The 24,004-nt window shown below is 60.5% G+C and overlaps 4 protein-coding genes across 14 annotated transcripts; 1 reads left to right on the top strand and 3 right to left on the bottom strand.

The window, feature by feature from the left end:
* Positions 1–55: 55 nt before the first annotated feature.
* On the top strand, positions 56–1,219 carry SMIM12 (small integral membrane protein 12). The gene is made up of 2 exons (XM_042015611.1): positions 56–145; positions 313–1,219. The coding sequence occupies exon 2, from the start codon at positions 315–317 to the stop codon at positions 591–593; it is 279 nt and encodes a 92-aa protein (XP_041871545.1). The 5' UTR covers positions 56–145; positions 313–314; the 3' UTR covers positions 594–1,219.
* Positions 1,220–6,525: 5,306 nt separating this feature from the next.
* On the bottom strand, positions 6,526–10,004 carry GJA4 (gap junction protein alpha 4). 2 transcript variants are annotated; one of them, XM_042015557.1, is made up of 2 exons: positions 9,540–10,004; positions 6,526–8,751 (listed from the first exon to the last, which is right to left on the bottom strand). In XM_042015557.1, exon 2 carries the CDS (start codon positions 8,681–8,683, stop codon positions 7,655–7,657), a length of 1,029 nt encoding a protein of 342 aa, XP_041871491.1. In that variant the 5' UTR covers positions 8,684–8,751; positions 9,540–10,004; the 3' UTR covers positions 6,526–7,654. The 2 variants fall into 2 exon arrangements, with proteins under 2 accessions (XP_041871491.1, XP_041871490.1); XM_042015556.1 differs by having other exon boundaries at positions 6,526–8,703.
* Positions 10,005–10,102: 98 nt separating this feature from the next.
* GJB3 (gap junction protein beta 3) lies at positions 10,103–14,989 on the bottom strand. 7 transcript variants are annotated; one of them, XM_042015591.1, is made up of 4 exons: positions 14,318–14,907; positions 13,601–13,712; positions 12,959–13,094; positions 10,103–12,162 (listed from the first exon to the last, which is right to left on the bottom strand). In XM_042015591.1, the coding sequence occupies exon 4, from the start codon at positions 12,130–12,132 to the stop codon at positions 11,347–11,349; it is 786 nt and encodes a 261-aa protein (XP_041871525.1). In that variant the 5' UTR covers positions 12,133–12,162; positions 12,959–13,094; positions 13,601–13,712; positions 14,318–14,907; the 3' UTR covers positions 10,103–11,346. The 7 variants fall into 7 exon arrangements, with proteins under 7 accessions (XP_041871525.1, XP_041871524.1, XP_041871528.1 ...); XM_042015590.1 differs by lacking the exon at positions 14,318–14,907 and adding an exon at positions 12,682–12,762 and having other exon boundaries at positions 13,601–14,306; XM_042015594.1 differs by lacking the exon at positions 14,318–14,907 and having other exon boundaries at positions 10,103–11,103; positions 11,375–12,162; positions 13,601–14,298.
* Positions 14,990–17,910: 2,921 nt separating this feature from the next.
* Positions 17,911–20,583, bottom strand: LOC121658533 (gap junction beta-5 protein-like). 4 transcript variants are annotated; one of them, XM_042015583.1, is made up of 3 exons: positions 20,467–20,581; positions 20,223–20,304; positions 17,911–19,386 (listed from the first exon to the last, which is right to left on the bottom strand). In XM_042015583.1, the coding sequence occupies exon 3, from the start codon at positions 19,360–19,362 to the stop codon at positions 18,535–18,537; it is 828 nt and encodes a 275-aa protein (XP_041871517.1). In that variant the 5' UTR covers positions 19,363–19,386; positions 20,223–20,304; positions 20,467–20,581; the 3' UTR covers positions 17,911–18,534. The 4 variants fall into 4 exon arrangements, with proteins under 4 accessions (XP_041871517.1, XP_041871519.1, XP_041871518.1 ...); XM_042015585.1 differs by lacking the exon at positions 20,223–20,304 and having other exon boundaries at positions 20,467–20,583; XM_042015584.1 differs by lacking the exon at positions 20,467–20,581 and having other exon boundaries at positions 20,223–20,460.
* Between the last annotated feature and the right edge of the window lie 3,421 nt (positions 20,584–24,004).

The raw sequence follows: 24,004 nt of genomic DNA, 5'->3' as shown, positions 1-24,004 counted from the left end.
CCCCCCGTGTCCCCCCGTGTCCCCGGCCGGTGCCGCTCCTCCAGCGCTGCGGTTCCCGCGCTGTCCGCCAGGGGGCAGCGCCGCCCCGCCTCGCCCCTCACGGCAGCGCCGTCTCCGTGACCGGAACGGGCGGGGCCGGGCCCGGGTGAGCGGGGCCGGGGCCGGGGCCGGGGCCGGGGCCGGGCGGGGGTCCCTGCGGACCCGGGCGGGGGTCCCGGCGCGGCCCACGCGGGTCCCCATTCCCTGCGGCCAGCGCTGAGGCGCCGGTGCGGGCGGGCCCGGCCGGTGACCGCCGCGTCCCACCCCCGGCAGGCATGTGGTCCGTGCTGTGGGCGGCCGTGCGCTCCAAGGCCCCGTACGTCACCTTCCCGGTGGCCTTCGTGGTGGGGCTGGTGGGCTCCCAGCTGGAGTGGTTCCTGCGCGGAGACCCCCCGCCCACGGCCCAGGAGGAGAAGAGCATCTCGGAGCAGCGGGAGGACCGCAAGCTGCAGGAGATCGCGGGCGAGGACCTGACCAAGGTGGTGAGCCTGAAGGACAAGCTGGAGTTCGCCCCTCGGGCCGTGCTCAACAGGAACCGCCCCGAAAAGAGTTAATAAAGGGTGATTTGGGCAAAGGCAGTGCCCTGGAGCGGCTGCTGGGGACTCCCCTGACACCTGCACTGCTTCCACCAGTCTCCCTCCTGTACCTGCTGCTCCTCACCCTCCCGGGCCCTTCAGAGGGTCAGGTTTGCCCACCCTATGGATTTGCTCAAGGTACCCAGAGCTCGGTGGCAGAGCGGACAAGGAGCCCTGTGTGGAGATGAAGCGAGTCTGAAACTCCTCAGCTCTCACCAGGCCTGGCTCCTGAACCACAAAACACTCTCGGCCTGGTTCCATCTGTGTCTCCTCAGGTTTGATTTCTTCTATGGTGTGAAGATAGAAGAAGTTTAGACCTGAGTGCCATGGGATGGGGTCAGGCTGACTGCCAGTGACAGGAAGAACTGCTGACCTGCTTCCAGATCCCCTGTGGCTCTTGATGAACCCCAGCACAGCCCCACGCCACAATGCCATTCCAGCAGCCATGGAGCTCTCTGGGGACCCCCTCCCTGCATCATCCCTCCCAGCAACGGTGACAGGGGGAGGTGAAAGTCTTGCTCCTGCCCCATCGTGGTGCTCTGAATGTGGTGATGTGTCGGGAACGGGGAGATCTCTGCCCTCTGCACAATAAACTTCTGTCAGTCCTCGGGCCTCTGTGTCATCTGCATCAGCACAGCCCCAGCCCTGTCTCAGAGCATGTCTCTGCTCCCTGTATGTTCAAGAAGCAGCTCCTGCAGTGGGACAAATGCCATTGCTGTCCCTCGCTGGGCACTGACCTCCAGGCCTGGCAGCAGGGTGGTGGGCAAGGAAGGAGGGGGAGGCACTGAATTCCCAGCCCGTGCTGTGGCTGTGCCTCCCTCCCAACTCCCCCAGCTGCGTCATCTGCTTCCCTTTGACCTCTTCATCTTGAGGAGAAGGGCTGTGACAACATAGGGTGGGGTCCCAAGGGACAGGGGTCCCACTGCGGTGCTGAGCAGGGAGAGGCTGGCAGCAAGCGCTGGGGCCAGTGGCCAGTGTCCCCTGCAGGCTCAGGCATTGCTGGCACAGCAGGGACAACCCCAGAGCTGCCTGAGCAGGGCCAGGGCCGGGGTTATCGCTGCCTCCCGGCTTGTTTTTTCCCGTGGTGCCTGAGCAAGGCCCCGGCTCTGCCCCGGGCCGGCCTTCCCCTCCCGGGGACGATAAATCTGCTGGGCCCGGTGCGAGCGCCGAGGTCAGCAGCCAGTCAGCATTCACACCGCGCCGTCCTGCGCCCCCGGCCGGGGCCATTCCTGCCCTGCTGACAGCTTTACTGCCGTGCTCCCGGCTCTGTTTGCCTCCCGAGCTGCAGTCCTGGGCTGGATCGCTGCCCTCGGCCGGGCTCACGGCCCGGCACCGCCGGGAATGCTCCAGCCTTTTCTGCGAGGGCAGCTGAGCCTGGGTGTGATGTAGAGCCAGTCCCAACCCGTCCCACTGCCACCTCCTTCACTTAGGCTCACAGTGCCAACCACCTTGTCACCCTGGCAGGCTGGCACTGTCCCCTGCAGTAGCCCCTTCCCTTCATCTCCTGCTTTCCCAGCCTGGCTGTGGGGTGATGGCTGTTCCCTATTGTGGTGCTGGGGTGGGAATGGTCCCGTTCCTTCTCCCAGCTGGGACTAGCTCGGAAGCTGTCTCTGAAATGCCTTTGTTCACCCCGCGCCGGAGCGGCTCCCCCGGCTGTTTATAGCCCATTGATCCTCTTGTTCCCAGGGCCGGCTGGGCACAATCGGGCTTTGGGGGGGCCTTGCTGCCCCATTTCCTGCCCCGGGCCCATGCAGTGTCGATGGGGGAGGCTGCTGCAGCACAGTGCCAGAGTGATGCCCTGAGGAAGGACTGAGCCCTGACGGTGACAGCTTGGGCATTGATGGGACCTGGCTGGCAGCCCCTGCCCTGCTCCCACCCCCTGCCTGTGGCACTTCCAGCTGTTTTCCGTGTGTCTGGGGACTCCTGTCCATCCGCCGGCATTGCTGCAGGTCTGTGGATTCCCGCAGGCGCTGGGACAGGGGTGAAGCTGCTTCCCAGACCTGTCGCCTTTCTCCTAAGCCCTCGGTGCTGTACACCCACCCTTCCTCCCATTGAATCCCAACAATGTGCCGCTTGGGAAGTGCCGGCGGGACAAGAATAGGAGCGGACAGCTCTCAGGGCTGGGGCGAGCAGCCACGGCGGCTCACGAAGAGCGAGAGGAAGCTTTGCTGAATAAACCATTATAGTAAGCCCCTGCCCTACCGAGCCTGCGCTCAGCCTCTCATGTGCAAATGCTCGGTCTGGTCCAGGGGGTTTGTGATCCAGCTGTTCCCAGCACAGCACAGCTGGGTGCTGCTGTGGGAGCCCTGCCTGCAGCGACCCTCTCCCCCAGCAAGGAGTCCCACGCCTGGCCAGGAGGCCAGCGTTGGGTGTGAGAGCAGCCTCCAAGGCTTGTCCAGCTTGAGGGATGTCCCTGCACCCGGGGCTGGCTGTGACTGCACGGTGCCATGGATCTGGCAGCCACAAGTGCTCCCAGTCCCAGCCCAGCCCGTGATGGCTCTGCCCCAGCTTCATGGGGGGTCAGGCTGACTGCAGTGCTCTTGGCATGGCCCGAGGGCAGCTGCAGCTTGCCAACGGACCCTCTGCCCTGCTCCCAGGATCCATCGTGAACAGCTCATGAGAGGAGCAGGTGGTGGTTTCCAGAGGCAGGATGCTGGGGGCGAGCTGTGCCCCAGCTCACTGGGGTAGCTCAGAGGACCGGGACAGCTGCTGTGTGGGGGGGACAGTGAGATGCCCCTGGCCATCCGGCACACCTGGGTGGCTGCCGTGGATGTCCGGTTAGATCAGAGCGAGGATGCTCCAGCTGTGCAGGGCTGGGGATGAGGTGACCCTGCGCTGGCACAGGGATGGGCCCAAGGCCATCTGGGCCCTTCCTGCAAGTCCGGGAGGGATGATGCTTTGGGAGGAGAGGAGCAGGGTGGAAGCTGGTGGGGAGAGCAGGGGCCTGCAGGGACTGACACTCTGGTGTCCCATCTTGGTGCAGCGCAGTGACCCCAGGACGGCCTGGACCTGCCCATAGTGGGGTAACCCCGGAACACCCGGACCTTCCCACAGCATGGTGTCCCCACAGCCCCGGGACATGGCGGGTGCTCACCCCAGCTGCGCTGGAGAGCAAACAGAACATCCCCTCAGCGTGTCCCCCACAGCCCCTGGGGACTTCTGCTCCCTCCCAGCTAAGGCTTTTCCCAGGCTCTGGTTTTGCCCTTTTCCTGAGAGCAGCCAAGTCTTTCCCAGACTCCACGTATCGCTTCCTGCTATGGCTCCCTCCATGCTGTGTCTGGTGGCTCCTTCTGTGGCCAGCAAAAGCCCTGAAGTGCCGTGGGAGAGGAGCAGCTCTGCTCTACACCAAGTCACGTCCCTTGAGCCGTGGCTGGGGACAGCTACAGTGCAACATGTTCCCATTCAGCACTGGGTCTTCCTGCAGGTACAGCTCAGGGTTGATTCCCCATTCTCAGCACCCCAGGACCACTGTGGGTCCTTGTTTTTAGGCCACATCGACCTTCCCGTGCCACAAAAAGCCGCTGGCTCTGCAGGCAGCAGCCTCCGCTTGCCCAGTGTTGCATCAGGATGATGCCCTGTGCTGCTGGCAGGGTTAGGACCCATCCCAGGGTGGGCACAGGGTGCCAAGCACCGCAGTCCTGGTGCCTCCATGTGAGGAAACAGCCAGGGGTGAGTGACAATGTCAGGATGCAGCTATTGAGTGTGTTTCCTCCGCCTGTGGTTCTCACACAGGGCCGCATTGTCTGCCATGCCCGCGCGTGGAGGGCTAAATATAACCCCGGGGAGGAAGGGGGCTCCGTGGGGTTTGCTTTTCCTTTGCTGTGCACTGTTGGCAGCGGCTGGAAAGGGCAGGATTATTTCTGGTTTGGGGTTGCCCCAATGGTGGGTGCTGTGGGCATAGAGTGTTGGGGTCCTGACTGCTCCCACTCCCCCTGAGGACACACCCAGGCATTGACAGGGCCCTGTGGGCAAGTGTGGCCATGCTGTGGCCTTGCCTGGCACCCCTCTGCCCAGCTTTCTGCCCTTCCTCCCCCTCAGCTGTGATTCTGCTCCCACCTCGGCTCTCCTGAGTGGGTCAGATTTAGACACTCACTGTTTGCTGTATGCTGGGGAAGCTTAAAAATAAACTTCTTGGTGCTTGGCCAGCATCTCAGGCAGAGCCTTTCAGGCAGGACGGCCCTCTGTCCCAGGCCATGGCAGAGCTGAGCAGGGAGTGGCCAGCATGGACTGGGAGGAGGGCAGAAACCTCCCTGCAGAGGAGCCCCAGGGCTCCTGGGGACTGTGATTGGTGTTAAACCAACACCCCCAGCAGGAACTGGGGTTCTGGGGACTGTGTGCTCCCTCCACGACTGGCAGAGCTGTCTCAAAGTGTTTCCTAACTCTGAGGGTGCCCATGGAGAGCTCCTCAACGCAGCCCCCAGGCTCCCTGTGCCAACATGGGGCTCAGCATCATCGTCTAGGGCTGGGTGTCAGGGGAGCGAGTGCCATTCCCACAAAGGACCGGAGGGGCCTGTTTACTCAGGAGGGAGTGCGGAGGTGTGAGAAAGGCCCTGCGTGTCCGTCCAGCCACTATCTGTCCCTGGGCTGTGCCAAAGGACTCTGCCGGGCCAGCCTGGGCTCTTATCAGCTCCAAACTTTTATTTGCCTAAGGGCTGCCCACCCACCTTCTGAGGGGCTGCTGCCAACCCCAGCCCTGCTGCTGCCCCCTCCCCAGCCTGGCCCGCAGGTGAGCCCCTTGCTGTTGTTGTTGGCAGCGCGTCCCGGCGGTGTGGGGTCACTGCAGCTGCCCCGAGCCACTTTGTCACAACACAGGAACAATAGTAGGACATGGAGCTGTGTTTGTGCAGCACCCGGGCACCGTGTCCAGGCAAGGGGGGTCTCGGCCGTCTTGTTTTCCACCTTGCAGGGTCGCTAGGAAAAGCGTGATGCTCCCCCAGTGCCAACAAAAATAGGAGTCCAGGAGAGTGGAGGTGACCCGGGGACAATGAGGTGGGTAAACATGGTGCGGCTGCTCCGTTCTCCTTCACTTGGGCATTTCCTTCTGGCCCAGCACGCTGAGCTGCTCCCCCCAGAGCTGCAGGGCTCTGCTGATACCTGGGGAGCACTGGGATGTGGCCTCCCATTACCCTGGGCATCCTGGGAGGTCCCAGCTGGGCAACAGTTGGGAGCAGGGCAGGGTCCCTCCAGAGACAGTTGGGAGCAGGGCAGGGTTCTTCCACAGTGGATCTACCCCTCCAGGAGTGCACAGGGAAGAGCTGGGAGCTGGTGGTGTGCACCCCAGACGCCCACCCCGGGGGGTTTCACCCCCCTCATCCCCAGCAGGGAGGAAGCTAAGGGTGGGTTCGGCCGCCAGCCCAAGGGCAGCACAGCCGGGTGCCTCCCTCCTCATTTCCTCCAGTGGCCGATGACAGCGATACTGCCCCGTATCACCCATATTTCATTTTCTCCAGGGTATTTTTAGCCTGTCCCACCCTCACTGGGGAGGACCTCGACAGAGAGAAGGCTCTGCTCTGGCCTGACTGGGGAACTAAACAACAGCCCCAGCTACATTGTGTGCCTTTATCTGCAGCTCATTTCCACCTATTATGCAGCCATGAGCAGCTCCATGGCTTCTGCTGGGTTTATCTACAGTGAAGGGAGAGGGGCTGAGCTCTGCTTTGGACTACCATGAGCCTGGGACGTGACAGCTCTGTCAAAACCCTGAGCTGAGACTGGGCTCAAGGGGACAAGAGGCCAAAGCACACAGGTTTCAGTGTGTGAGTGACACCCCCAGCACAACTGGGTGTCCACTTTCCCCTCCACCCCAGACCCTTCACTCCCACAGGACAGCATTTCTCCCTCCCTCAGCCCCAAACCCTCACCTGTCCTCCCAGAGGAAGCTGGAGGCTGCAGGAAGCACAGTCACACCACCTTCACCTTTTCTCATTCATCCAACTTTATTCAACAAGATGCAACACAGAGTCTGCCAGGGGAAGGGAACCAGTGCTGAGAGCAGTGCCCACATCCCACACTCACACCTGGGTCACACAGGACCTGCAGCCCCTTGGTCATAGTAGGACAATCCCCTCTCACAGCATCAGTGGGCTGGGGAAGTCGGGGTGACAGCTCCCGTGACAACAGGTGGTTCTTCCATCCCCCCTGGCCCCTCAGCCCACAGCAGGAGATGACTAGTGCAAAGTAATAAAAATCCAATAACCCCCAAACTAACAGGTGCTGGGCTGATTCCTCCCTAAACCCCATAGGGCTCCAAGGCACATGACCAGGCTGGACACGGCTCCCCAAAGTCCCTGCAAACTGCACCTTTAAGGCAGAAAGCTCCGTGCTCAGGCCAGCAGGTTAAAAATAACTTAAAGGCACACATCCCATGGGAAAGAGCCCAGGGCCGGGAGGGGAGGAACTCGCACTCCTGGGTCACCCACAGTGACCCTGCAGCCATTGGGATTTGCTGGTCACAGCAGAGCTGGCTTAACCCCTCTGTGTCCCATGGGGAGGGGGCAGCTCCTGCAGCAAACCCTGGGCAGGTGCCAGGGCCACTGGAATGGGATGGGGCTGGTGGCCAGGATCTGTCAACGCTGCTCCAGCCCAGCTTTTCCCGGCAGTCACCAGCTCAGCCTGCTCTGTGTGGAGGCTGGAGACGAGCAGCTTCCCATGGCTGCGCTCCTGGCTCTGGGGTCTGGCCGAGCCACAGCTCCCAATGGCCAGCAGCCTCCAGCCATGGCCTCGGGGACAGCCTGTTCCACAGCGTTGCTCCAGGGCTTTCTCTTTCCCATGGCAAGGCACACAGGACACGGCATCTCAGGGAACTTTGCGCAGTTTCCTTCCTTGCAGGGTCTGTGGGGAAAACTGGAGAGAGCGGAGGCTGCGCTCCACGGCCGCACTCCCGAGCATCCCATCCCAGGACAGGCAGGTCTCTGGAGCCTCCAGAGGGGAACGTGCATGGCACAGCACCAGGCAGGAGGCAGCTGCCTGCCCACAGCCAGCACCTTTGCAGGCACGAGGGACCAAGGAAGGTCCCCCTGCCAGCCGGGGCCAGCCCGGCACTACACGTATTGCTTTTTGGAGGCTGAGCTCCCGGGCCGGCTGCCTGGCTTCTCCTCTGGGGCAGAGGCTTCAGCAGGCTGGGGGGCGTGGGGGTCCGACAGGGGCCTGCCACTGGCCAGGGCCAGGTTCTCCTCATTGCGGTAGTTGGCCCAGTTCTGCTCGCTGGAGAGCTTGTTGTAGGTCAGGTAGGAGGGTGCGTGGCTCTCGGCCATGGGCAGGAAGGGGTAGTGCTTGGGTGCGTAGGGACTCGAGACCATGTCATCCACAAAGGTGCCCTGGCTCGGTCCAGCTGGCCCCGACGCCTTCTTGATGTTGCTAAGCAGGTTCTTGCAGCAGAGGTGGAAGAGCTCCAGGAGGTTCAGGGTTAAGGAGATCAGGCCCATCACCAGCATGAAGATGATGAAGATGCTCTTCTCAGTGGGGCGGGAAATGAAGCAGTCCACCTGGTGGGGGCAGGGGTCCCTCTTGCACACATAGCGGGGCACCATGGAGAAGCCATACAGGTACCACTGGCCCACGAGGAAACCGGCCTCAAAGATGCTCTTGCAGATCACGCTGATGATGTACGTCCACATCAGCGCCCCTCGGATCTTGAGCCGCCCACTCTCTGTCATGTAGATCTTGGATATCTTCTTCTCCACGTCTGCCAGGGCCTGCTCGATCTTTGGGTCCTTGCTGTGGTTAGCCCGAAGCTCACTCTCCTGCTTCTTCAGCTTCTCCTCCTTCCGGGAGAGATAGACAACGTGGCCCAGGTAAATCAGGGTCGGAGTGCTGACAAAGAGGAACTGGAGCACCCAGTAGCGGATGTGGGAGATGGGGAAGGCTTTGTCATAGCAGACGTTGGTGCAGCCCGGCTGCTTGGTGTTACACACGAAATCCGACTGCTCGTCCCCCCACACAGACTCCCCGGCCAAGCCCAGGATGAGGATCCGGAAGATGAAGAGCACAGTGAGCCAGATCTTCCCGATCACGGTCGAGTGCTCCTGGACTTGGTCCAGCAGTTTTTGCAGGAAATCCCAGTCACTCATCTTCTAGGAACCCTTTGCCTCTGCCAGCAGAGAGAAGAGAGCAGCCACATCAATTCCCTGTTTCCATGCTGGGGAGAACAGGGCAGATGTGACCAACTAAACCCTGTGCTTTCTCAGGATATAGCTGCTCTGAAGAGTGTCCCAGCAAACCCACCAAGGACCATCCCACTTCTGAGGGAGGGAGGGTTCCAGGTAGCATTTAGGAGCCCCAGAAGGCTCCTCCTACACAGCCTTGCCCTGTGCAGGAACATGGGGCTAAGAGAGAAGAAGCATCACAGGGATTCTCCCGTCCCAGCAGCGCCCACAGCTCGTGGCTGTCCTGGCTGCTCCGGGGAGAGCCCACAACAGGGGCTGTTTTGGGGCTTCCCAGGGAGCTCAGGGTCATAGCACCTGGAGAGGAGGCACGCTGGGGGCTCACAAATTTCCCAAAAAGCAGAGAGCAGGATGGTCCAGAGGGGAAGCACAACCCCTTGGGGTACAGCTGCCACCCCGATGCCTATTCAGGGCTCACTCCAAACTGAACGGATAGCCCCCCCACCAGCTCCCTTGCTGCAGATAGACCCCAGCCCCAGCACCCTCCCCTCACCAGAGGACCCCCGGCACCGCTCGCCACCCTGCTGCCACTCCGGGGAGCCAAGGCCGCAGCCCGCGGGCGCTCAGCTCGGCTGTGAGGGAGGGAGAGGGCAGCCGCAGCCCCGGCTCCTCATTAACCGCTGCTAATTAAGCACAGAAGTGCCAGCTGTGCCATTAAAGGAACACTCCCCCCGGCAGCGGTGGGGCGAGGGGGTGCCCCGTCCCCAGCACGGTGTCCCCCAGCGGTCCCGGTGCCCCAGCGGTCCCGGGTGCCCGCACTCACCTCCGCCGCACCGGGCACGTCCCGCCGGGCTCGGGCCGCGCTGAGTGTGAGGGATCGGACGGGGTGTCTCCGGTTGTACGGGGCCCGGGGAAGTCGGGGGAGGAGTACGGGCAGGAAACAGGGGGCCGTGTCCGTACTCCTCCCCGGGGATGTTCCGTCCCTGCCCGCCCCGGCCGGGCCGCGGCTGCGGCGCCCGTGCTTTGCCCCCGAGGGTCCGTGCGGCGCGGCGGGCGCTGGGTGGTGCTGGAGCCCCACCGGAACCCGGCTGCGGTCCCGCATCCCGCCGGTTCCCGGAATGAACCCCACCGGTGCCTGGCCCCCATCCCGCAGGTTCCCGGGCTAAGCCCCACCGGAACCCACCGGTCGCGATCCCGCATCCCACCGGTTCTCGGGATGAGCCCCACCGGAGCCCGGCCGGGAACCCCACCGCGGGTTCCAGACGGAGCTTTGCTGTCGGGGGTCTCAGCACACCCCACACGCTCGTGGGGCTGTGAAACGCGGGCGGGCTGAGCAGAGCTGGGAACAGTGGACCCTGCGCTAGCGCTGCTTAAGGAGAGATTAAATGGAAATCATTTCTATTTATTGTAATATTTATCAAGGTTTAGTAAATAATTGATACTCATCCCTCCTTGATTTCCTTGGGGGTCAGCAAGCGGTTCTGCTGAATTAAAGTTTAACGATGCGTGACAAGCCAGGAGAGGCGGAACGGGTGGACGTGAGCTTGGCCGTGGGCTCGACCAATGCCCAGCTCAGGTGGATGAGCTCAGGTGGCTGCGGACTCCTGGGGAACGTCTGCAAATCCATGTCTTCTGCCCTCACCAGTCCCCCAATTTCCAGCCTGCAGAGGAGATCCTGGTGTCTCTGAACATGACATTTATTGGCTATTTGGATCAGTAGCTCATGCCTTGTGTGACGTGCATCTGAGGTGAGTGGGGGCACAGAGGCACCAAGGGAAGCAGCAGAGCCAGCAAAGGCATTTGGACAGGACATGGCTCGGTGCTAGTGTGAGCCAAGGGGGAGAAGCTACCCTGACCCTGGTTTAGCAAACTGGGCAAACTGGGCCAGCAGAGCAGTTGCCAACAGACCGGAGCCCTGCTCCTCTGTCATTTGAGTACATGAAGAGAGCTCTCACCACGGAGCCCAGAATTCCTTTGGTTTCTTGGTACAAAAGAAAGCAGTGTTCGGGACTGTGCATGTGTGAGGCACAGTGAGCTGGGAGCACTGGTGCTGCACTGGGTGACACCAGCCCTGGCTGGGCACCAACTGGTGCCCTCACTCCCAGCAGAGCTGCAGGGCCCAAGAGAAGCTGCTGGGCGTGGAGGATCTGTGTGCTGCTGTGATGTCCGTGCTTGTGGCACCACCGCCTGCAGAGCTCCAGGGCTGCCCTTGCCTTACCTGGGTCTGCTTAGGTACACATGGGTCTCTCTCCAGGGACATTATTTTGTGGGGTTTTATTCATTTTTCACATGGGTTGACTCTTGAGGGTTCAGGGACTTGGCAGGCTGGAAAAGCCAAGTCGAGGGGAATGTGAACCGGCTGGGATGGGCGAGCTCACAGCTCTTCTCTGTGGGAAGAACAGACACCCTCAGGCATGGCCACAGGCAGCCAGCACCCACCTGTCACCAAGCCTGTCCACCCATGGTCCCAAGCAGGAGAGTTCCCATGGATGTATCCCCCTCCCCTTACAGCCATCAAGGTCCTGGCTGAACAGTCTGGTGGTGGCATCACTGGTGGTCCAGCTCTGGTGCCAACCATCCCTGGCACATGCCAGGACACTTCTTCCCCCCACCACCCTTCCCAGCACCCCTCAGACAGCAGTCAGGGCTGTCACACACCTAGGCTGGGACTTGTTGTCCTTCTCCTCCGACTTGACGTGGCAGTGGCAGGTGGAGGCCTTGCTGTAGCTGACAGAGCGCTTGGTGGATTTCTTCCACTTCCTTGCCCTCTGGACAACTCGCTTGAAGATGAGGTAGAAGATCTCACAGACGGTGAGGATGATGCAGATGGAGGAGGCTCCGACCATGAAATAGGTGAAGACCCTTTTCTCAGTTGGCCGAGCGATATAGCAGTCCACGGTGTTGGGACAGGGATCCACGTTGGTGCACTTGACCAGCCGTGGCAAATCAAAGCTGTCCCACATTTTGTGGAGGAGGTAGAGGAACAGGATCTCTATGATAAGCTTGAAGAAGAGGCTGAGCAGGTAGGTCCACCACAGCCCACCGTGCTTCTTGCCCGTGTTGCTGTAGAGCTTGGGGCAATTCTCCCCATTCTTCTCCCTGTTCTTCTTCTCGCGGTCCTCCCGGTAGGCCACGTGCATGATGACCAGGAGGGAAGGACAAGTGACAAAGATGAGCTGCAGGGCCCAGAGGCGGATGTGGGAGATGGGAAAGAAGTGGTCATAGCACACATTGGTGCAGCCCGGCTGCCGCGTGTTGCAGTCAAAGTCCTTCTGCTCGTCGCCCCACACACGCTCGGCCGCCACCACATAGACCAGCACACGGAAGACAAAGACCACGGAGAGCCAGATGCGGCTGAAGGCTGTGGAGTACTTGTTGACCCCGCTGAGCAGCCCCTGCAGCGTTTTCCAATCCATGGCAGCCAAGGGAGTCCAGAGTCACCTGACCTGGAGAGGCAGAAGGAGCAGTGGGTGAGGAGCAATGGGAGACACCACTGGGGCCGCACATCTCTCACTGCACTAAATCCCATTGACCTCTGAACACTCTCCCCCACCACGTTACACTCATTTGGGATAGGGGTTCTTCACCCCTGCAGACAGTACAGCCCATCCTCACACAGTCCTGGGGACAGAGGTGACTCAATCTCTCTGTACTTCTGATAGAGCCTTTGCTGTAAGGGTTGAGCCACTCGGCCAAGTCCCTGCCACCAGCTCCCTGCCTGATTGTGCATGTTGGTGCAAACTGGCAGCAAGATCTGCTGGAGCAGGCCAGGATCAACAGGCAAAGGGGAAATGGCTGCTCCTGCAGTGCTGAGGTGCTGGGACATGCCAGGGACTGGTTTTCTGTCTCACAGGTGATGCCTGAGGCAGCCCAAGCACAGGTGAGAGCGGGGCTGCAGAAAGTGAGAGTCCGTGTGTGTCACAGTCCGTGTGTGTCACAGTCCGTGTGTGTCACCGGCAAGTCACCCTGGCCAGTGCTCCGCTCCCGGCAGCAATGCTGGAGGTCCCGACGGTCAAACCGGCTCCGCAGCTCAGCCTGGGGCTGCCCTGTGTGAGGAGGGTGACATGCTAAGCCTAACCCGGAGCTTTACTGCACCTGGATTTACAAACCCAGGTGGTTTTTACAACCCTCTGGGCTGTGAATGTGTCTGCCCTGACAAAGAGATTCACACAATGCTGGGTCACTCCCACTTTTAAGGAATTGCCGCTGCCTGTTGCCCGCCCAGCGCTTTCCGAGACGTACCTGGAGGAGGCTCAGGCTCCTTCCCTGCTCACCGGGGGCTGTGGGGTGGGAAATGTCCAGCACAGGGCATGGCTGGGATGTGATGGCAAACTGGTGATCAGGGTCCTCTCACCCAGTGCACTGCGGTGTCCCAGGGCTGCAGGGACAGAACAGAATCTGGAGCACTGCCTGGAGCCCATGGAGCTGTCTGGGAGCCCGTCTTTGGCCGGGGCCACCCTGCAGCAAGCCCCGAACCTGTGGCTGTGCTCCCACACTTCTGGCCCAGGGACACACCAGGAAGGGTGGCTGAGCCGAGTGGCCCCAGGCTGGGGTCCCCGGCAGCGTGTGCCGAGTGCCAGGGCCGTGCCTCTGCCGATGCCCACACACCTTCCCCCACTACCCTGTCTGAAACCAGAACTTCCTCCCTGGCAAACCCTTGGTCGGGAGTCTGGGTGGGGGACAATCACTGTGTTCCCACCCAACCCTTGGATTTAAAACTGGGAGAGGGGAGCTGCTGTTCTGCCCCCGAAAGCTGGCGCTGATGGAACCTGCAGCCTCTGCATGCCCCCAGAGCCTGTGCCCCCTTGCCAGCCTGCCAATTCACCCATGCCCCCATCCCTGGTGCCAGTGAGACCACCCAGCACTCACCTGCCCATAACCTACCTGCCCAGCACCCGTATGCCCGGTTCAGCCCAGCGCTGGCCCCAGTTATGGACCCGCAGTGGGGCAGGAAGGGGACGCGATCTCCGTGCCAAGCTCTGTGCCAATCCCCGTGCTGGGGGATGTGTGCAGCACCGTGTGAGTCCCACAGGCCCCCCCAGTGCTGGTTGGCAGCCAGACCGAACAGGGCAGCGCTCAGGTGTGCTCAGCTGTGCCGGCAGTGCCGGTTTGCCTCCCGCAGAGCCCGGCACCCTTGCCAGCCCCCAGGATGCCAAACCCCTGCGTCACAGCTGGGTCCTGCCCCATGTGGGTGCAGGGCGTTGGACCTGACAGCACCCGGCTCCCACCTGGGGTGCAAACTCAGCAGAACCACTTTTCCTGGGGGGTCTCTGCCTCTTTTGGTCCCTGGGGAGGGTGGTGGGACCGAGGAGCAAGGTCTGGGGTGGCCATTGCTGCTCCTCGGGGTGCCATACCGTGCCATCCCCCTGCATCACCCCATGGGATGGGGACCCTGGCATGGCCTGTCAGGTCCTGACGTGGCACTGTGTGATGTTGGGATCCCCACCTTTGACCCCAGAGTCACAGCAGCCCCAGGTCCCACCTGCACCCCAATAACACCTTAACACAGGTCCCACCTGCACCCTGTTACACCATGGGGCTGTTCCCCCTCAACCAGCAGCTCCCTGGCAGCCCCCCAGTACCCTGTGCCCCAGGCAGTACCTGTCCAGGTGGGAAAGGGCTGGAGGAAGGTGTCTGGATCCGGGTGCCTCTCGGAGCAGGGAAGCTCCTTCCCAGCTGCAGCCCTCCTGCACGCCCAGGGTTTTTCTGAGGCGCTGAGTGTGCAAGAGGAGGGGAAGGTGGTTGGTTCACTTCCCAGTAACTGGGTGAGTCTGGCAAACAGCTCCTGGAGAGGTTCTTGTCTGCACACATGCACACACACGCTTGGCTTGAACAACAAAGGCAGGTCAAATCCGGCAGGGAGATCAGCGGAGACGGATTCCTCCACAGGAAACACCAGCAGCTCCTTCCAGGTGATGTCCCATCCCCTGCAGGGATGGTCTGGGCACTGCAGACTCGGCAGCAAGAGCAGAGATCTCGCACCGTCCCCCAGCTGTGGGCCCACCAGCAGCCATTGCTCAGAGTCCCAGATTACGCAATTGTAACCCACTTTTAAAATGATTTTGCCTTAGTAATAGTTTTGCAACAGCTCATCGGTATCTCCAACCTACAGGAACTTGCAGCCACCGCCCTGGCGGGGCCGGTGTGGCCAGATGGGACCTTTCCCACAGAGCAGGGTGGCAGCGGGGTCCCCATGCAGTGGGACCCTGCCCTGCTGCTGCCTCACGCCGCACCCCCATGGGACCTGGGACGTGTCCCTAAGGGGGTGTCCCTCTCCCCAGAGCACCGGTGGCTCCCAGGAGGCTGAGTCAGCCGCATCCCACCGTCTGCCCCATGGATCAGCCCCAACAGATGCCTGTGCCGACCTAGCCGGGCAGGAATGTGCTTCCCTTGCCTGCGGCTCACTGCGGTCTCTTGAGTGCCTCGAGGCTTCCCTGGAATCCTCCGGCACACCCTGGGGCCGGTCAGCCGTGCTCTGAGCCTCACACAGCACCTTGCCAGGGCCACCCCTCCCATGGGGACACGTCTGAAGAGCCCCGGAGTGCTTGGTGCCCGGAGAGATTTGCTCCCTGCTCTCCTGGCAGACAAGGAGCCACTTGCCAGAGGCATTTTGGCTCCAGGAGGTCAAATGAAGCCAGTGAGGGTTTGCCAGGCTGGAGACACACAGGAATGGGAGCCCAGGAGACCCAAAGCAAACCCTGGTGGGAGCCTGGGGGTGCAGGACGAGGTGAGCCTGGAAGAGGGGGCAGACACGGGCACCCCCATCCCGGATGAGAGCCAAGCAGGGGCTCCGGAGCCTTCCCTCACCCGGAGCTGCCCGGATCAGGAATCTGAGCTATGTTGTTGCAGAGAGCTGGTGTGGCAGGAGCTCGGCAGGAATCTGGGGGCTGTGGCCTGTGAGATGAAAAACCCTGGAGAGAGGGAAGTTGACGAGAAGCACCGGCAGCTCTGGTTCCTTGCAGAGGCAGCTGCTCCCTGCCCCACGGCCAAACCCCGTGAGGGCCAGGTGAGGAGTGGGGCCGGATCACCCCTGGGCAGCCTCTTGCCTGCAGTTTTGGAATTTCAGGAGCGGCCATGTGGCCACGGTGAGAAAGTTCAGGTGCTTTTGGCACGGGCAGAAGATTTCCCTCAGGCTGCTGGGTGGGGAGTGGAAACACCCTGCGCTTTGCAGTGTTTTGAAATGCTGAGGTGGGTGTTTGGGTAACGTAAATCCATCGAAGGGCTCATCCCTGCACCCCCTCTACTGTCCCTCTGCCAGTGTGGGCACAGGGACAAGGTGCCAGCACGGTTCTGCAGACCTCAGCACCTGGGAGCCTCCAGGGATATGCCCAGGGCACGTCACGCTGCTGCCACCCTGCTCTGACACGGCAGGGTGACAGGTGAAAGGCCTCGGTGCCAGATGTGAGCACCGGAACACCCAGTGACTTAGAGAGGCCCAACCTTGGCTCCTCCATAAAGGAAAAACCCAAACAGTGGAGCAGGCGGGCGCCAAACCAGGAGGGAAACATCAAAGTCCCTTTAAAAGGGTCTTAAACAGGGCATGGCAGGATTGTGCCTGCCAACAGCTGTCCCCCTCCAGGGCCACATCCCCAGGGATGAGACTCCCCCGCAAGAGCAGGGGCACAGGAGTCATGGGATCCTGGGAGCCAGCAGCCGGGGCTGGACATAAATCAGGGAGTTTCGCCTCAATTCCCAGCAAACAGGCGGGTTTTGGCCAGGGAAGAAAATAGCCCAAGCTGGGAAGGCCAAGCTACCCCTGACCTGTGCACGCAATCCCCTCCACATCCCTGCCTGGGCTGGAGTTAGTGGTGGGTTTCTTTAAAATCCCCTCACCCCAAGATTTAGGAGGTCCTCTGGGACCCCGCAAGCAAATACAGGGAACTTCCTGTGTGATGATGAAAAATCTGGGAAATATTCAGCTTTTATTGTGGCACAACCCCTGGTTTGCTGACACTGGTACTGCCTCTGTGTCCCAGGAGGTGTCCCAGCATCCAGCCCCCTGTTTTTGCAGCACCAGTGGGGGGAACACATCAAAAGAAGCAGCCGAACGCTCCTGTTTTTCCAGCCAACTGCTGCCTATCCCAAGCCTGGATGGTGCAAGACACCCAGAGCTCTGCAATGTTTGCTCCGAGCATGTCAGAACGGCACAACAACATCCAGCAACTGGATCTTCAGGTGTCTCGCAATGGGTAGCAGCTCCAGCTGTGCTTTGATGTGCAGAAGTGGGACAGGGTGGTTTTTCTGGGGCTCATCTCTGTCCCGATTAGCGCCTGCAGAGGGGAACACCTCGGGGTTTCACTCAGCAGCCTGGAGCAGGAGCGGCCAACCATGCTGGAAAACAAACAGCCCAGCCCATGCTCTTTCAATCGGGGCAATGGCTCGCACACAAAGAACAGCTTGTGTCCTCTGACATTACAGGCTTCATAAAGAAAACTTTCAGGTGGATAATCCAGCAACAGGAGTGGACGGAAGGAAGGCAGTGCCAGCACAGCTTCCCCTAAGAAGTGGAAAAAAATCTGTCTGTATTTCACCTTCTGCCTCTCTGTCCCCAAAGATCCCCAAACTCACTGGTGTCAGCACAAGGAGCTGCTGTGTGCTCAGACAGTTCTGTGCCGGTGGCCGGGATCTCCCCAGGGCCTCTCCACCATCCTCACCCTCATCAGTGGCTGGTTCATTCCCTGCCCTCCCACCCAGCAGTGCTGTAGCCCTGCCTGCTCTTGGCTTCCCTTCAGCCCTGCCTGTCCTCGGCATCCCCCTGGCCACAGCGGCCCCTCTGCCTCCCCCTCCAGCACATCCAGCTGGTCCTCTCCCCAGGATGGGCGGTGGGAAGCTCAGTTTTGCCCACAGAGGGTCTCAGCTGGCTCACTGCAATGATCTGTCACTGAGAATGGCCTCAGCCACAAATGACACAGCGATGGTGTTCCTTCGCCCCCTGTGCCACTTCCTTTGGGACAGAGCCAGGGAGCACTGGCACTGTGGCTGCTCATGGAAAAAACAATTATCACACCCTCTAAGTAAAGGAAAACCAGTAACAGATTGTGCTGCATGTTCAATGTTGATGTTACTTGTGAGTGCATTTGCCATGAAATTATTGTTAATTATTCATGCCAGCTAACGCTCAGCTCCCTTTGAAGGCCTCGGAAGTGGCAGCACTGTCCATGCAACGGCTGAACGCGAAGTATTACAACAATAAATGAGATCAGATTTTGCCATTTAATGTTATTGTTTAATCAGTGGTTGGGTGTTTTTCCTGTCCTGTGTTTGGCTGTTTTGCTCAGGTGTTTTCCCCCGGCCAGGCAGGATGATCCAGCAGCCCACGGCGGGCGCTGCCTGCCCGGCCAGATCCTCATGCCTGCACTTTGCCGCGGTGGCTGCGGCACCAGGGACCTGCTCTTGTCCCCACTCAACTAATGAATGTTATTAATGACGATTGCATCAGTCTGAGGTGGCCCTCTCACCCACTGAGTGGCTGAGGTAGGGTGATACATAGGAAGAGGGGTTTCCTGGGGGATCAGGGTGTCTGTCCTGGCTGGTACAGGCTCAGAGTCTGGGCACCACTGTCAGTTCACAGCTGCCCCGGAGCTGCTGGTCCCTGTCACTCCCAGGAACAACATGTGTCCTACAGCCCCTGCTTTACCCCAAATTCAGCAGGATGATGTAAAGTGCCTTTCCCAGGACAGGAGAAGCAGAGACCCCTCAGGCACAGCCCAGCTCCAGGGTGCTGCCACCCTCAGCGCTCCTGCATTGGGGCACGGAGGAGGAAGAGCAGGATGGAGTTGTAGGCCAGGTGAGCGGCTCCTGCTTTCTCCTGGGCAGCTCTAGGAACGAGCCTCATCCTTGGACAGCGTGCTGGGGCAGGAGGCCGTGAGTGGGATGGCGGCCGTGGGGGGTTTGTAGTCCACCCCATGGAACACCTGCCTGCCCGTGCCCACGGGGTCAGCGCAGGAGACGGGGCAGTCGTGGCTGTGCCGCCGGCTGTCCCCCCCGCCGGCCTCCAGGCGCTCGCGGCACCGCTTCCCGATCAGGTAGGCGACCTCGATGAGGCTCAGCACAATGCAGACGCAGGCGGTGACCACCATGAAGAGGGTGAAGATGTTCTTCTCAGTGGGCCGGGAGATGAAGCAGTCCACCACGTTGGGGCAGGGTGGCAGCTCGCACTTCACCACCCGGGGCAGGGTGTAGTTCTTGTACAAGTGGTAGAAGACGTAGAGGAAGACCATGTCCACGCCGGCCTTGAAGATGAGGCTGAACAGGTACGTCCACCAGAGCCCGCCCCGCTTCTTGCCGGGGTTGGGGTAGATGCGGCGATAGTTGTCCCCGCTGGCCTCACGGAGCCTCTGCTCCTTGGCCTCCCGGTATGCCACATGCATGAGGACCAGGAAGGACGGACACGTCACCAGGATGAGCTGCAGGGCCCAGAGGCGGATGTGGGAGATGGGGAAGAAGTGGTCGAAGCAGACGTTGGTGCAGCCCGGCTGCCGCGTGTTGCAATCAAAGTCCTTGTGGTCATCGCTCCAGACCCGCTCGGCCGCCACCAGGTAGACCAGCAGGCGGAAGATGAAGACGAGGGAGAGCCAGATGCGGCCAAAGGCTGTGGAGTACTGGTTGATGCCTCTGAGGAGCTTCTCGAACGACCCCCAGTTCATGGCTCCCTGATCCTGTTAGCCGGCCTGGGAAGAGAGAACATACTGTGACATTGAAGAAGCAGTAAGAGGTCCCCATCAGAGCCCCTGTGTGCCTCCTAGGACCATCTCTGACCCGTGCTGGCACGCGGGGACACACTGACACGTGCCTCAGCACAGATCTGGTCCGGGTGATGCATCTCCTCCAAGCACCGTCCCCCACTCTGCGAACACGGGGACCCGGTGACGCTTGGGGCTTCCGCCACAGCCACAGCATCCTCCAGCCACCACCAGGTCCAGCCCACGGCTCGGCCCCCATCCCGCCCCAGCTCCCGCCTCGTTGCCCAGGTATTTGTTATTAATTTTCCTTACGTTGCCAGCCTGGCCCAGGCGGACAACAAATAGGAGCAGCCGGGGCGTGACTCACCCGGCTGCGCTGCCGCGTCCTCTCCCATCACTGGAATCTGCCGTCACCTCCGTGCTCCCCCGGGCAGTGCAGGAGGAGCCCTGTGCCGCTGCTCCGTGTCCCCACGCCGTGCCCACGCACCGGGGAGCCCACGGCAGGGCAGAGGCTGGGCTGGGCTGGGGGGCTGCACAGCCCCTGCGATGCCGAGGAGCTGCCGTGGGGCCGGGCAGCCAAAACAACCAATTTTCACCAGCCCCACGCCCCTGCATGGCCGAATTGACCCCGGCTCGCATCGTGCCGGACAAACACACCCCATGCGCCGTGGAGCTGCAGCGAGCAGGACTCCCAGGGCTGCGTTTGGCACTGGCTCTCCTTAAATATTTTACCTACCAGTGAAATAACAAGATGCCCCCTCGCCGGGGGGGCTCTCGGGGGTAAACACATCCCCTGCTCTGCACAGCCCATCCAGTGCACCCACCTGCAGGACTGGAGTGACCACGGACGCTCCCGGTTCTCGTCCCTCCCGTGGGAGCCGGCGGCTCCCGTCTCACGGTGGATCCCTGGAGGAACATGCAAACCTCAGATTCCTCCTTCCCTGTGCACTCCTCCGGCAGCAGCCCAGGCCGTGCCCATCTCCCTGGTGTCAGACGCACTTCCCCAGCGCCCTCCCCACCTCCCCAGGGCCGGGGGTTGCGGCAGAGGAGGGTCCCCAGGCCGCTCACCTGCGGCTGTCCCTCGGCGGCGCTGCTGCGGGTCGGCGCCTGCCCAGGGCAGGAACGCAGCGCCCGGTGCAAGAGACAGCACATGAGTCACCCCCGCGCTCCTGGGAGCGAGGAGGAGATTCCCGGGGGAAGGGATGAGGCTCCAGGCAGATCCCCACGTGTCCCATGGAGTGCCAGATTTCCCGAGGCGAAGGGCGGCCCCTCAGCGCTGCCGTGCGGGGTAGGGCTGAGCCGGCTGCTCCGCCGTGGGGAAGGGTGGGAGCTCAGGGCTGTCTGCCCTCAGCTGCTGCTGTCCAGCACAACCCGGGGTCCCTCCATGCCTTCCCTGCACCCATCCCCTTTGCTCCAAAGTGGCCGAAGCCCTGGGAGCCCCCGCCCACGGCACCGGGGGCCTCTCAGCCGAACACCGCCCTTTATAATCCTTTTTTATTGAAACTTTGCACCATGGCAGTAATTTAGCAGAGCCTTTATCCCTCACTACCCTCTGATGAATGGGTGGCAGCTGATTATTTCACTGGCAATTAATTAACTGCTTACCTGTGCTCCCCTCACCTCCAAGCTGCACAAGTCTCTTTCCCATCACTCCTCCTTGATACCAGAATCTGGAGCCCTCCCAAGATGAGCTCCCAGCTCAGAGAACTCTCTCCTTAAGGTCTGACCCCCATCTCAGAGCTCTGGGGCACAGGGATGGGGGGCAGAGGAGAGGGGGTCCGAGGAGAAGGTGCGGGGTGCAGGAGTTCACGTACGGCTGGAGTCATTTGAGGAGCAAACACACGTTTCATTTGCAATTCTGCTGGGGTTTAAAAAAAAATGTAGAGAAACAAATCTAAACAGCTGTAAAGTAAATTACCAGTGTTTGCGGATGGCTCCAGGGAAGAGTTCTGCAGTTTGAAATCAAACAAGCCCATTTTTATTTTTTTTAACATGCCTGTGTAGTGGCTGTGCCGGGAAGGGGGTTCCCAGGGGCTGTGTCCCCCCACGGGCAGGCAGGGAGGGCCCAGAGCAGCACCCATCCACCAGCACCCAGTGGTGGATGGGGGGACCTTCTGCCCCAGGTACCCCTAATTTTGTGGGTGTCAGAAGTGGCTCTTTGTGCTTTTCTGGGTTAAAATCTCCTCTTTAAAAAAAAAAAATCCTCTCTTTTGGGGAGCTGCCAGGTGTGATGAGCAGTTTCTGCTCTGGGTAGAGCCCCCTCCAGCCCTCCACAGGTGAGTCCCCAGCACAGGGGACACAAAGGTGTATTAATGGCAGCACTTTATCTTCCAGGAACAAGCCCCATTAGTACATTTTCACTACAACATGAAATATTAATAACACTTTGCATTTATATAGTGTCATTCATCCCGCAGTCACCAGCCAAGCCCGCTGACATGAATCAAACACCGCAGCAGCTCCGGAGGAGACAGGTAAACGGGATTAGACCCATTTTCCTGCTGCACACACTGAGGCACAGGCTTCTCTCCAGGTCACTGATGACACTGAGGACGGACAAAACCCAAACACACGAGGCATGGGGCTGCTCTGACCTGGGCTTCCTCCTCCTGCAGCTGGTATTTGCTGTTCCTGATACTGTGCTGACAGTGCAGGGAGGGGAGTTAGGAAACCTGTCAGCCCACGGAGAGCCAGGCCCTGACACAACCCGAGGGCTCCAGCAGCATGGAAGAGCGAGCAGAAAACCAGTGGGGAAAGAAAGGGCTCTTTTAATCTTACTAATGAGCCTTGTATTTAAACCCTCCTCCAGCTCCGTGGCACAGGGTGATTGCAAAGGCTTTACACACCAGCTCAGCAGGACTCGCTCCTGCTGCCGGAGACGCTGCATGCAGATGCTGGTTAGCAGGGCGGAATCCCATGATTGATGATGGATAAGGGCAGACAAACAACTCCTGGGCAAAGCTGCGGAGCGGTGCTGAGCGGCAGGGAAGGCGTGTGGGCACAGCCCGGCCGCCCACTGCTCGCTGTCCCCAGCACCATTGTTATTCCGTGAAGAAGGCACCTTGTTTGCAGATAATTTAAAAACCCCAAACAGATTAGCGAAAATTAGACACACAGAGCAGGCTGGATGTGGGCTCAGCCACCGGGAGAGTCCCGTGAGCATCGCTGGCTGCTGCTTCCAAACCGGCTGCTCCGCGCCTGGCTCAGCCCCGGGACCCCTTTCCTCAGCCCCGTGGCTGCACCGCCAGCTGCATTCCGCGTCCCACGGGATTGTTTAGAAGTTTTTCCACGGAAAACCCGCGTTCCAGGACAGTCTGGATGAGAGCAGGCAAACACCCTCCCAAGCCTAGCCCGGTCGTGGCCGTCTAACACGGCCAGCACCCATTAATCTTACATTTATACGTGAGGCTGCAGGGAGTAACCTCATTTCTAGGGAGACCTTAATTAATCACCGACTCAAACTGCCTCGATGAGATGGGTTTTCTACCGAGGAGATAAATTCACATGGTCAGCAGTGGCTGAGGATGAGGATGAGGTTAGCAGGGACCTAAATCACGGCAGCTGATGGTGCTGAGCAGAGCGGGGGACAGGGCGAGCAGGGGACAGGGCACGTCTGTCCTTCCTCTGCACCGGGAGGCGGATTGAATGAGGCACGGGGGAGGTGCTGCTGTGGCTCTTTGCCCCTAAAAAGGCAGAAATAAGAGTGTTCTCAGCCTCTGCAGACCATGCCCCTGCAGTGGTGGCAAGGGAAAGACGGGGAGGACAAATTCCTAAGCAGGAGGGGACCGTGGGCAGTCACACAGCCCCAAAACCCAGGCGGGGAGGGGTTGGGGGACTTGATGCCCTCACAGTAGGAGCAGAGTCCAACTCAGTGCTCAACCCCGCTGACTGTCAGGGACGGACCCATTAGTGCCTGTTTCGGGTTGTTTGGCCAAATAATCACCGTGCAAAGGACATCGTCGCCCTTGCCACTGACCTTGGCGGCCTCCAAATGGGCGACCCGCAGGTCAAAGTCTTTATATCCCATTACCAGTCTCCTGAGTCACGCCTGTCTCCTGGCAAGTTACATTCTTTTTAGATGGCAGCTAAACGGGAAAGAGGTCGCGCTCCCAATACGGCGACAATAGGACATGACAGCACTTTTCTGAGTGATTAAGCCTCAGGTGATGTCGGGGCTACGAGACAAGTGGCTGAAGGCTGAAAGACTTTAATCACCTCGGACACGGCATTGCATCCTCGCACTCCATCCTGCCAGGGTGGGTTTTTGGTGCGAAACAGGAGCGATAATAAAAATAATCCAGCCCAGCCTGCGCACCCACCCGTTAGTTATCCGTGCTGCTGTTAATAACCAGCCCGGGCAGCCTGTTGGCCCTCAAAGAGCCTTCTGCAATAAATCAGCCCTGATGCTTTAAAATAACTGTCGGGGGCCGCCGGAGCTGACACTAGATGGCATTGGGAGAACGCGCCGCGCGGCACCGCCGCCTCCCCCGGAACAGCCTGGCAAAACAGAGCAGAAAACTCAGGATGACGGAGCAGAAAATGTCTCAGCCAGGGAGAGGCCACCAGTTCATCTCCATCCTCACATCCACCAGTTCATCTCCATTCT

This window comes from Corvus kubaryi, unplaced genomic scaffold (genome assembly GCF_017639235.1).
Source record: "Corvus kubaryi isolate FWS band 111438036 unplaced genomic scaffold, C.kubaryi_AGA036_p1.0 split3-37304, whole genome shotgun sequence".
In the NCBI taxonomy this organism is placed as follows: Eukaryota; Metazoa; Chordata; class Aves; order Passeriformes; family Corvidae; genus Corvus; species Corvus kubaryi.
Note: the sequence above shows the minus strand (reverse complement) of the source record. Positions and strands in the feature narration are given on the sequence as shown.

What these genes read in the sequence shown, in the direction of transcription:
- SMIM12 (XM_042015611.1), top strand. Translation starts at nt 315, where the DNA reads ATGTGGTCCGTGCTGTGGGCGGCCGTGCGCTCCAAGGCCCCGTACGTC.
- GJA4 (XM_042015557.1), bottom strand. Translation starts at nt 8,683, where the DNA reads ATGAGTGACTGGGATTTCCTGCAAAAACTGCTGGACCAAGTCCAGGAG.
- GJB3 (XM_042015593.1), bottom strand. Translation starts at nt 12,132, where the DNA reads ATGGATTGGAAAACGCTGCAGGGGCTGCTCAGCGGGGTCAACAAGTAC.
- LOC121658533 (XM_042015585.1), bottom strand. Translation starts at nt 19,362, where the DNA reads ATGAACTGGGGGTCGTTCGAGAAGCTCCTCAGAGGCATCAACCAGTAC.